Raw genomic sequence first — 12,059 nt, forward strand, 5'->3', positions numbered from 1 at the left:
AAACAAGCAAACTTCTTACCACACACATGATGTAAGAGAGGATGGCCCCAGAGGAGCCGATGAGTGCACCAACAATGGTCAACAAGTTGTTGTTCAGGAGAAAGCCCTCAGCACACAAAGCCCATCCAGAGTAACTGTTCAGGACAGTAATAACTACAGGCATATCAGCACCTCCAATAGCTGCTGTTAAAGTGACACCCTGGAGAAGGAAAGAAAATACTTAACGTCAGCAATCACTAAGGAGAACACCCAGAAAGGACACTCAGCCCACAGCACTGAAAAATAAATATAGAATGGTTTGTGTTGGAAGGGACCTTAAAGATCAGCCAGTCCCAACTGCCCTGCCTTGGGGAGGGATATTACCCACTAAATCATGTTGCTTAGGGTTCCAACCAACCTGGTCTTGAACACGTCCATGAATGGGGCATCCACAACCTTTCTAAGCAACTATCAAGTTACTTAGAGCCTATTCAAGTATTGTCAGTGTAGGTATCCAGGCTGAGAATTCAACTTGCCAAATCTGCCTTTTCAGAGAGAACAGGAAGGTACCCCACCATTCTCATGCTCAGCTTAGTCACATTTTTTTACTTGCAAAATTATCCTACTAGCTCCATGGAACTGTTCATACCATTAAGGCATTCATATTGAACAGTCTTGCAAGACTCAGTTTACAGAATGGCAATATTCAAGGTAAATTTTGCAACACTGGCATACACTGGTGTAGGTGAATGGCAGAAGTTACACAAGGACATCATCTCAAGAGGCTATCATAATAATCCGTAAATCAGAGCTCTTTCAGGTATTTTAGGGATTACCTTTCTAAAAAGTCTTCTCTAATATCACTCTGTCGCATAAAAAAAATTCATTAATCAGTAGCTGCAAAACGTAAGTAGAAAAATGCTATATAGATCTAGAAAAGTCAGTTGCTACTTGCTACTTCAACTTACCACACAGGCATGCACCATGCCCACTGTGACTCAGGATGGCAAAATATAATGAATAAAGAGGAAACTTGCAGGACTGGAGAATAAACTCCTTTTGTAACTTGTTTCACTTTCTACAATTCCTTAACTTACCATTATGGCTGAGAGTGCTGACACAGAACCCAGGCAAGTAATTCCCGTGGTGTAAGAAGGATCAAGCATGTAAGGTATCATCCCACCAAAGCTGGCAGCCAGCAATCCTGCATTCAATGCATGCCGACCAGGCAAGAGCAGAGGTGCAGAGTTCAGGATACCTGCGATCAAACACATTTTCAGACATGAACATGTACACTCAAGGAAGCCTGCTGCTAACATTCAGAGAAGACTGAATAACTCAGCAAAAGAAAAATTAAAAAAGAAAAAAAGGGAGGGGTAGAAGATAAAACAAGTTAGTGGAAGCTGAGATTTTCTGCTGACTTAGAACTGCAAGACAGTTAAACTTCCTCTAGATTCTCAAATACTCTTCTTTCAACTGTGTTTACTTCTTATTTCACTGAAGTGCTCCAGAATAGCTAGAAAAATCTCTTTTCCTTTTGAAAAGCCTTTTTATTTTTCCTTCAACAAAGTCCTTCCACTTTGCCTCCAGGTCTTTGTATGTTGAATATGACACACAGTAGAAGGAAGCTTTTAGCTGGAACTTCTACACAAGGATTATCTCAGTCTCTCAAAAACTGTGTGCTTAAAAAAATGACTTCACAGGTAACACCAAGTATAAAACATTCCTATTTTCAAATGCATTAATTTCACAACTACCCTCAGTCACACGGAACTCCCACAGCTTCCCACATCTGCAGAAACTTGAGGGGAAAAGGCGGTTCAGTATTTCTGTGATTCAGTTAAAAAAGACAGTCACATTAATTTCATACTAGGGTTTGGTTATTTTCAAACCACATGACAAAGGGTTGAAACAATGCAAGTTTGCCAGTAATTACTTACATCAGAAATAAGTGTCTCATTTAGATTTGAAAAAAAAAATTAATTCCCATTTAAAATTCATTTTCATTTCATTCATTTTCATTTCATTTCATTCATTTTAATTTTCTCATAAAAATTTGAGAAAAGCTGAATTCAAGGGAAACAATGAACTGATGGTCTCAGCCAGGGGAGTCAAAGTGTGTGGCTCACTACCCTTTTCCATACCATAGGATCAGTAGTTTGCTAATATAGACAAACTTCATATTTCATACCATAATGATATGAAAATGCAAGGGAGAAAAAAGTAAACAAAAATAGGAGAGCAGGCTCAAACAGGCAGTGAAGTTTACCAGGGACATGCGCACAAATCACTGAGGAGGTACAATGGAGAGAGAAAAAATAACTCAGAACAAATAAATTAATAACTACTTAGCAGAGATACATCAGAAATACATACTACTGACAAATCCTTCAAAAGATTATTAGAGAAGACAGCTTTCCATCCTTGTCATATTTCCTCCTTCAAAGGCTGGTCTCACAAACATTGAAGAAAGCAAAGAGATGTTTCCCAAAGGAACTATTGCAAAGTTAACAAAAGGATTAGTAATAGGAAGCTCTTAGCCTGAAATTCTTAGTACAAGCATCACCTCAGCTTCTCAAAAGCTGTGTGTTTACAAAACCAAAAATAAATGCAATAAAGAAAACTTCACATGCATAATAACCAGGAATTAGTGAGTATTTAACTTAGAAAACGTATTTGCTAAAACAGCAAGAGGCATGGAGCATGGAATCTGTGCAGTGGGTAAATAGACAGTGAACTGAATGGTTTAAAGTGAGGCAGCCTCAATATTGCAGGCTGCCTACCTTAATGAAGATTGCAGTGTTAAGAACAAAATCCTAGAAGTATTACTAGGGCTCACAATACAGCAACATGAGAGTTTCAAGCAAAATTCTGCTCAGAAATACCAACTTGTGATCATTAAAGTTCAATAAAATGAATTTGAGAAAAAGCATCAAGTAGTGTCTTAACACCAAAGCAACACTTATTTCTAGACAAGATGAATAATAATATGTCAAAGCACTGAAGACAACTTTTCATAATTAAAGCTGTACACAAATTAAACAGAATTAGAAACAAAAAAGTACTCGTAAAAATTAAACATTTAAACTTTCACCTGGTCCAAAATACAATGGTTTTTTTTTCAACTACATAGCAGTCTAAAAGTAGAGTCAAATCCCAAGGGAAGAAAAACCCTTTAATAAATATTTAATTCTGAACAGGAGGTCTCACCTTGCAGTTTTCCATACGCAACAAGAGAGCCACTGAATGTCACTCCCCCAATGTACGTGCCAAGATATGCCACAATCTTGGTGAGGTTTGCAGCAGGGTTGCTGGAGAAGTGAGGATATTCAATCATGTACTCTGCTACACAGGTGAGCACAGCAGCTAAACCGACCAAACTGTGGAAAGCAGCCACTAGCTGAGGCAGATCTGTAATCTGGATGCGTTTAGCAATTGTCAGACCTATTGAGAGATGAAGACAGAAGGGAAGTCTTAGAAAACACAACCCACCTGTTCAGCTAGAAATTAGTACAGGATGGTTCAGTGTGCAATGATTACACATACACAAGTCTGTTCCAACTAGAAATCCCTATGGCATTGAACCGAAGGTTGCACATGTGAATTTTGTGCATCATGAAAAATAGAAAGAGTAAAGCATATCATGGGCTAAGAAGCTTCACCAAATATTGAGAAATTCATTGTTTTCTGTAACAAAGGCACAGTATGAAAGAGAGAATTTGGCAGTATTCGGTCAGGAACTGAACAGAAGTACAAAGCTGGGCAAGATCATTTACCTCTGGACACAAGTTTTCCTATTAGAGATGACGTGGTCCCAACTTTTCAGTCAGCACCAGCACTTTACCAGATTGTAAAGCATTAACAAAAGCCCTGACAGTTACAATATTTTGTTCACACATTTGCCAAATAATTTTGCACAAGCCACAAGTGTCAGTTAGTCAATTCACTTGGGAGCTATACAGTATTTTATGTATATACAGGTTGCATATATGCATGCATGGAACATAGATTGTTAGTTCATCATACACATACCTATGGTCCCACCAAGTGCCATTGCACCTGACATCTGCGCCAACAATGCAGGAGTGGGATTAAGGCTTCCAAGAGTTGCAGCTAAACCTCCTGCAACACCAATCATACCCAAAGCATTTCCAAGACGAGCTGTTCCTTGGGTAGACAAACCAGCCAGGGCACCAACACAGCACAGTCCTGAGCCCAGATACATCATCTTTAAAGGAAGAAAAAACATCAGTATGAAGTAGTGACAAATTGCATTGCTATAAAACATCTCTGATAATTACACAAAATGACTGATTTCTCCAGAATGTGTTTAAGTCACAACTCTGAAATGAAGTCAAGAAACTTTACAGGATGAGGTTTTGGCCAATTAAAATGTGATATCTATAAAGATTTTCCCTCCCTTGACGACCCTTTTTTATCTGCAAAATGACTATTAATTAAAGCCAAACCAATTTTCCTCATCAGTTTAGAAGAAACCTTTCCTTTAGCACACAAATCCAAAACAATATGGTCCTCTTCATTATAAGGATAGTTTCATAATTTGTTTATGGCAAATTTGAACTAAGAAATAGCTTTGATAGTTCTGAACTACCAGCAAGAGTGTGGCCAGAAGGAGTAAAACTGTGATCATTCCCCTGTAGTCAGCACTGGAGAAGCCACACCTCGAATCTTATGTCTAGTTTTGGACCCCTCACTCTAATAAAGAGCAAGTCAAGAGAAGGTCAACTGAGCTGATGAAGCATCTGGAGCAGAAGTCTGATGAGGAAGGAGTTGGGGCTGTTCAGTCTGGAGAAAAGGAAGATCAATGGAGACTTTATTACTCTGTACAATTCTTCAAAATGAGATTGTAGCCAGGTGGGAATTGGTCTCATTTCCCAGGTAACAAGTGAGAGGACAAGAGGAAGTGGCCTCAAGTTCATGGGGAAGGTTATATTAGATATCAGGACATTTTTTTTCATGGAAAGCATGGCCAAACTTTGGAACAGGCTGCCTAGAAAATGGAGTCACCATCCCTGGAAGTGTTCGAAAAAACTTGTGGATATGGTACTTGAGGACATGGTTTAGTGGTGACCATGGTGGTAGTGCAAGGCTGACAGCTGGATTTGATGTTCTTAAAGGTCTTTTCCTACATTAATGATTCTGTGGCATTCTGTAACTGTTGTTTGCAAAAAGTATAAACAAACTTACATGAACTGAGCTATAAATGTCCAGATAATTGACAAAACACAAATACATTACAAGGCTCTGCTATAACAGTATGTTTGGATTCACTTTTTCCAAATGCACAAGGCAATACAAAGTGATTTTTCTTACTATTAAAACAAATGTAAACAAAAGTTTACTATAAAAGGTGTTATAGTATACAATAACCATTTATATAACTATATATAACAATATATAGTTATATATATATATTGTACATTTCTCTGCACTGAAAACTGATCCCATCCTTTTTTAACTGTCATGCCAAGCTGAAACATTTCAGAAACATTTAAAACAAAGACTGATTTCTGTAGTTACTGTATTATTTAGACTGCAGTTTAGGAAAACAGTCCAATAAATAAAAGCACCTGCTATGTTAACACAAAACCAAACAACAGCAGAGCTTTTAAAGTATGTTAGCTATGTGACTGCAAGCTCACAGTTAATCAGCTTCAGATTAGCCTTGTGGGAACATGCAGCTGATGGAAAGACCTTGGATTATTTGTTATCTACTCCTCCACAGAAGAGGCATGAAGAAACATAACACTGAGCACTGGGCTAAGAGCCATGAAGTTATCGTCTTACTTGTTCAATGTAATAGCCACTGCTGAGAGCAGCTGCATAGCCTCCTACAAATACACCACCAGGGAGCAGGTACAAGTAGTTGTACTCAGGAGGGTCTGTGGGACGTTTGAACATATCCAGCATTCTCTGTGTAACTAAAAAGCCACCTGGACAAAGTAAAGGAGCAATCTTAAAAAAATAAAATCTGAAATCAAGCACATGCCAAATTATAAGAGAAGTATTTAGTAATACCATATTACCACATGATTCAGCAACCAATAAAGCTAGCAATCTGGAAAACTACTAGGAAACAAAAGCATAATCAGTGTTAGATTTTGCTGTCTCTTTTAGCCTTTTCAGAAGAAAAAGAGGAATTGCTCTGGCTCCATACTCTACACTGACTGTAGGATACAGCTTAGTTTATGACTGCACTCTTTTCCCAACCTGCTCTAGCAAAAGCAGTATTTCTAAGTCACATTGCTAACTTTGTTGCCTTTTTATTATTGAAGCTGGGACTTATGAAGCTCAAAAAAACAGAATTTTGTTCTATGCTGCTAGTATGCATTTCAAGTAGGAAAATTAATACCAGTAGAAATCCTCTACAACTACCCCCTTGGGTTACACAGGAAAAAAATATTGTATACAATCACCAGCCAAATTTATGAAAGGAAAATGCACATTTAAATAATTCCTAAAAGAGCTTACTCCACAGGGTATGCAAAATATCTACAATAACTACTGTGAAAATTGGAGGGTTTTTATTGATAAATGCTTCTCAGAGTCTATTCTCACACTAGTATTTCTGGAATTATACAATTAAATAACTACAAGAAATTTAAAAATTACCCTAGTACTTGAAGTTATCCTCAGGAGAAAAGCTAACATTCATACCTGCAATATTGACTGAAGATATAAAGGTTGAAAGCACTGCTAGGCTTTGGGAAATGTCTTGAGGGAGATAGTGTCCTCCCATCAGTACCAGCCCACCAACTGCAGTCAGACCTATTTAGAAGAGATAAAAGCATTACTGGAAGAGGTTACTGTGTAATCATAAAAGGCGCTACACCTACAGGAAATTTCCTTTCAACTCAAATTTTGACCCCTACTTCACACATTAATGGTTAAAAGAAGACTACCACAGTCTTTTTCAGGAATACAAACATGCTTCAAAAGAAAAAAAGAAAGAAAAAAAAACAAGTAAATGAATGTAGTTTTGAAGAACAGTGCCCCAGGTGCAGAATTAGCCAAGTACGTGCTCAATAAAAGAAACTTTGTTTATAATAATCAAAGCAGATCCACATATAGCCAAACACAGATATACAAAATCTTACTTATAAGAATTATGAATTTTATGGATATTTTAGGATTGATTTTCTTTTTTCCCCTCTCTCAAAACACATAGTTTTAGGAGATGAATGGAAGAATGTAAAAAATATGAAAGATTAAATTATTTTCGGGGCAATCTTTTGAAGAGATGGGAGAAAAGATGTGGTCTATGAAAGGAGACTGTATCACTCCAAATAAAACAAACTTTTAAGCAAATAGGTCAAGTGTAAAAATTACTTCAGAAAATTAAAAGGATATCAAAAGGATAAATTAAAACATCACATTTGCCTTTCTTTTGAAAAAAAAGATACTCTCAGAACACATTGTTTCAGGTTTCCTTGCTATTTATGAAAGTAAACTCAAACATGCACACCAGTACTAATTCAGGTAAAAGGAGCTGTGGCTGCTTCAAGTAGAGAACAAGAGGCTGTGTGACAGCCACTTACCTGAGATAGCATTAGTCACAGACATAAGTGGGGAGTGCAGAGCAGGAGTCACACCCCACACTGTGTGGTACCCCACTATCCCAGAGAGGCCAAACGTTGTCACCATTTGTGTGAAAGCATCATTAGGTGCTACAACGCCCAGCCCTAACATACCAGCTAAACCTAGAAGAAAAGCACAGGAAAGCTCTGTAACTTTTCAATAACTTCTTACATTTAAACTGTATCAAACAGGAGCCTAGTACTGACACAAAAGCAAAATGGAGTTCTCTGCATGGACTGGTTTCAAAATCAGGGAGATAATTTCTTCAAATACACTACATTCTTTCAGTGCTAATCTTTCCTTTGTAACAGAAAATAAAGCCATACATACAATCCACACATATTTGTTACACATGGACACAATGCGGCTAAGATAGGTTTCTACACCAACACTGACTGAATCCTGTCACTCCCCTGTTCTGTAGGAAAAAACGTAGAAGTCACAATTATGTTGAGATATTGCTCAGATGTATCAAAGCATATGCATGAAGAACAGGGATTAAAATTAAGACTACTGAATTCATTAATTACTTCATGCAAAAGTTCTGATACACTTTGTCAAAGCAAAGTCCTACTTCCAATACTTCAGTAGACTGTGGCCATTTAAGTCTCACACAATACAGTAAAATCTGAAGAAAGCAAAAGCCATTGAACTGACTCTGCTGCAAAGTTGGGGCACAGTCCCCGGCAGGAGTCCTTCCTGCTTTTTAACCATTTTACTAATATTTAAGTACAGTCAAACATACATATATGCAGAGAATCAGCACGTGTTGGAATGTCAAATACTTTTGGTATTTCACTTTTGGTAAAATTTCAGAAGTTTTATTTTCCCTCTCAAGCAATTCTTACACTATGCTGATTTTGCATCAGGATACACCAGCCAATCAATTGCTCCCCAAATAGCTATTCAATTAAATGAGTTAGATGATGGGTCATTCAAAAGTATTAGTCAAATGAGAAGTATTCTACACTGGCTCTCCAGCTATGGAAGTTGCCTACCTGCTGTGTATATAGACGCAGTAGTCATGGTTTTTCTAAAAGGTGTAATAGTAGCTGCTTTTTCTGCTTCCAGCTCTGCTACAGTCTTCTGCTTCACTGGTGCTCCCTGAGGAATGTTTTTTGGTGGAGGTGCTGGGAAAATCACTTTGCCATCCTGACAAGAGATATTTACAGTTATGCCTAGCATGGAATATGCTTAGTACTTTTCTTCTCAATCCTGCAATTCAGGCGAGTGCTAACATCCTACAGCCATGCCCAGGAACAAGCTCTTTTTCTGCATCAGCAGAAGTTTGCAAGGCACGACCAAGTTACTCATACTGGTTTACACATTCTTCAGACAAGATTTGATATTAGTATCCAAGAGTACCTGGTGAAGACACAGCACAAGGCTCCAGAGCAGAAACAAGAGAAAAGTAAAGAGATAAAGTTCCTTAAATGGAAAACATCTAGGCAAAATAAAACTAAGTCTTGGAAATAACAAAATCTGCTACAGATGTGAACTGTAAGCACAGCCTTTCCAGACCTCAGATAGAAACCCAAGGATGATATCCCACATTCTTTGTTAATCTTCAGGCCTCTGTGGAGCTATCAGCACTGAGCTGTACTCACCATTTCAATGACCTGGGAGAGCTGAAGTCTATGCCCTGAGTTTTTATTTTATTATTTTCTGATAAAGCTTCAATTATTTTGCATATTCTAGTTTCACCATTTTTTTCTCTTACTATAAATGGAACACTTTTTATTTTTTAAAGGGAAAAATGTTTTTCTGGAAGAATGCTTTGGTGTGGTAAAGCCTCAAATATGTTTTAAGTAGCTATGTTTTTATCACACAAAACACACAAACTTTATCTTTTTTCCTATTTTTCATTGGTAAATACATTAGATTTAACCTTGACAAGAAGACAAGACTAAAAAGAAACAGAGGAATTTTCAGCTAAATAAACACACCATTACCCATACGCTCCACCAAGCCACCTCTGAAATCTGCTGACATGCAGTATCTCTGAACACATTTTGAAGAGACAGAAATTATAAATGATAGGTCTGTACTCACAAATTAAGAATAGAGTATTTATAGAGTATTTAGTGGCTCACCTTCATTACTACAGTTCCTCTAATAACATGATCCAGAGTCCCATAGTCGAAGTCATCTTTTGGATCAAAGTAGAAGTTCTCTTTGTCAGGACTAATAGCTTTCAGAAGTTTGATAATATTATTAGAATACAGGGTACTGGCCTGAGTAGCCATTCTGCTAGGTAGATCTGTGTACCCAATGTGTGTAACACCCTGAAAAAAATCCAAGTAAAACAATAAGGATTTGTACAATCTCTGAAAGAGCATCATCTCTTCCAGTATATCCTTCTAGAAATATCTATCCAAACTGTTGATTTATCTTGGTTTATAATCTCAACTAAATTGGTTACCTGCAGTTCTGACTCTACTACGTCAGGGACAGATCACTCACAGTAGCTACAGAATCCAACATGATCAATTCCAAAACCTTAAACTCTATTAGCAACAAGACTTCACAGACAGGAGACATATTGGTGCAAGAGCTTGTCTTCTCCAAATCCTACATTCTCTCAGAACCCAAATTCTTTAAGCAATCAGATAACAGATTCATCCATCTAATGCTTGGCATCTTCTCAGTTTTTCTGGAAGGCAGGCAGGGGAGACAAGTTTCTGTATACCACTGGAGTGAAGGGAGCTCCCTCAGAGCTGTGCAAGAAATATGTCTGAGTTCATATGGATGTAAAAATGTAGCCTAATATATCCTCACTGCTTAAAGAACTAATGAGAACTAAAGGATATCAGGCTTTAGGAAAGAATGGGAAGCTGAGGCTGGCATATACTCTGAGGTGCTCAAAAGCAGGCATGCGTTAAAACACTGCTCCCACAACTTACAGCTAAGATCCATCCTGTGGCTTCCTAATGCAATGCTCTGGCACAATCCTAATAGTTCTGCACTGCTCCTATTTTCCATAACACAGAGACAGTACACTAAATCCAGGGGTAACACTCCTCTGACTAAAGTGTTCCATATAAACCCTTCATGCAAGTATCTGCTTACTTCTCTTCCACATTCTCTAGTTTCAGTTTTAAGCAATGACATCAAAAGCCCTAGAAAGCCACAAAGACAAGCGCAACATGTGATTCTTTGATATATACAAACAGATTTCTGCTTATGTCAACAACAACCATGGCAGCAGCGTCCTACAGGCTTCCCAAATAAAGGCATTATATACTTGCATTACCAAATTACACCCTAGGAAATCTGCTACTATAAATCTCATCACTCAGATTTCTGTAATTGTTAGCAGACTTCACATAAGCATCAAAAACAAAACCCAAAAAGCAGAAAGACAAGTTCTCAACTGAGCAAATGAACACTGGAGCAAAACCAAAGTAATTCAGTTCAGACCAAAGGACTTTCTTTAAGGAACCAATTTATGCTACATCTACTTTGGGTTTCAAGTGCTTTGGATGCTCTATGGACAACACACTCACATTACGGAAGATAAAGAAAAGCAAAGTCAGCACCCTCCTGAAGCTGAAATAGTACTTAGTAAGCCAGAGACTTTGTACTGAAGTAAACACTGAGAGTCTGAACCTGCTTAGCTTTGCCTGTGACAGGAAATGTTTCTCTCCAGCCACGGGAGGTAATAAGCAAATCAAAGAACCTATCGCTACTGCTGTGTTTTTTAGCTAGACCAAGAAATAGATATCAAATCCCACCTTCAACTCAGAAGAGACAAACACTGGACTTGGAATTTTAAGTAGCAAGAATTCTGTAATATCCATTAACAACCAAATTAACACTATACAAAGGTGTTAGTTTCTTTAAAAATATTCAAATTGATCTATTTAAATAGTGACCAAATGCAAATCTAAAGGATTACTTGAGACCAAAGCAGCTGAAAGACTGCTGAAAATCCAGCTGCTTATTTTCAGCATACAATTTACAGTTTTGTCCAGGTGAACTGAGAATGAACTGTAGATTAAAATGCTCACCTTATGAACATACATTTCCCCAGGCTTTGTAGTCTCAATATTTCCACCTGCTTCTGCAGCTAAATCCACAACAACTGAACCTTCCTTCATAGATTCAATCATATCTTTCTTAAACAAGATTGGAGCTTTTTTGCCTGACAAAACAAGGCATAGCAAGTTAAACGCAAAATACAGCTTTCTATCTGTTGAGCTTAGGAGATGACTTCTCTTTGCTCTATATATAAGCTTTAATTTTGTAAGCAAAATTTTCAAGTATTTGGTACCTAGGATAAAAAAACACACAAAGGTTTTTTTAGAAAGACAGAAGAAATGCTAGAACATTCTGCTCCAAAAGCATACAGGAAAGTTATGCATGGTAGTCTACCAAAGATAAGTCCAATTCTGCCAGCAAACTGACAGTCCAATCTCACAATTTCAGTCATAACAAAAAAAAATTTTAAAAAAAAGAGCCACCACATTGCCAGCTAGTAA

The 12,059-nt window shown here is 37.6% G+C and overlaps 1 protein-coding gene across 3 annotated transcripts in view; it reads right to left on the reverse strand.

Moving 5' to 3' along the window:
* The window catches only part of NNT (nicotinamide nucleotide transhydrogenase), a 42,616-nt gene that overhangs the window by 18,105 nt on the left and 12,452 nt on the right, over positions 1–12,059 (reverse strand). For all 3 annotated transcript variants that reach the window (XM_054282994.1, XM_054282979.1, XM_054282986.1), the window contains exons 8-17: positions 11,589–11,722; positions 9,672–9,863; positions 8,577–8,730; positions 7,539–7,700; positions 6,658–6,768; positions 5,788–5,933; positions 4,012–4,207; positions 3,190–3,423; positions 1,077–1,237; positions 20–199 (exon numbers count right to left, since the gene is read on the reverse strand). In XM_054282994.1, the coding sequence (XP_054138969.1) occupies positions 20–199; positions 1,077–1,237; positions 3,190–3,423; positions 4,012–4,207; positions 5,788–5,933; positions 6,658–6,768; positions 7,539–7,700; positions 8,577–8,730; positions 9,672–9,863; positions 11,589–11,722 (1,670 nt within the window). The remainder of the gene's footprint in view (positions 1–19; positions 200–1,076; positions 1,238–3,189; positions 3,424–4,011; positions 4,208–5,787; positions 5,934–6,657; positions 6,769–7,538; positions 7,701–8,576; positions 8,731–9,671; positions 9,864–11,588; positions 11,723–12,059) is intronic.

This window comes from Melozone crissalis, unplaced genomic scaffold (assembly GCF_028551555.1).
Source record: "Melozone crissalis strain CALT ecotype California unplaced genomic scaffold, PUWL_Pcris_2 ptg000005l_1, whole genome shotgun sequence".
NCBI lineage: Eukaryota > Metazoa > Chordata > Aves > Passeriformes > Passerellidae > Melozone > Melozone crissalis.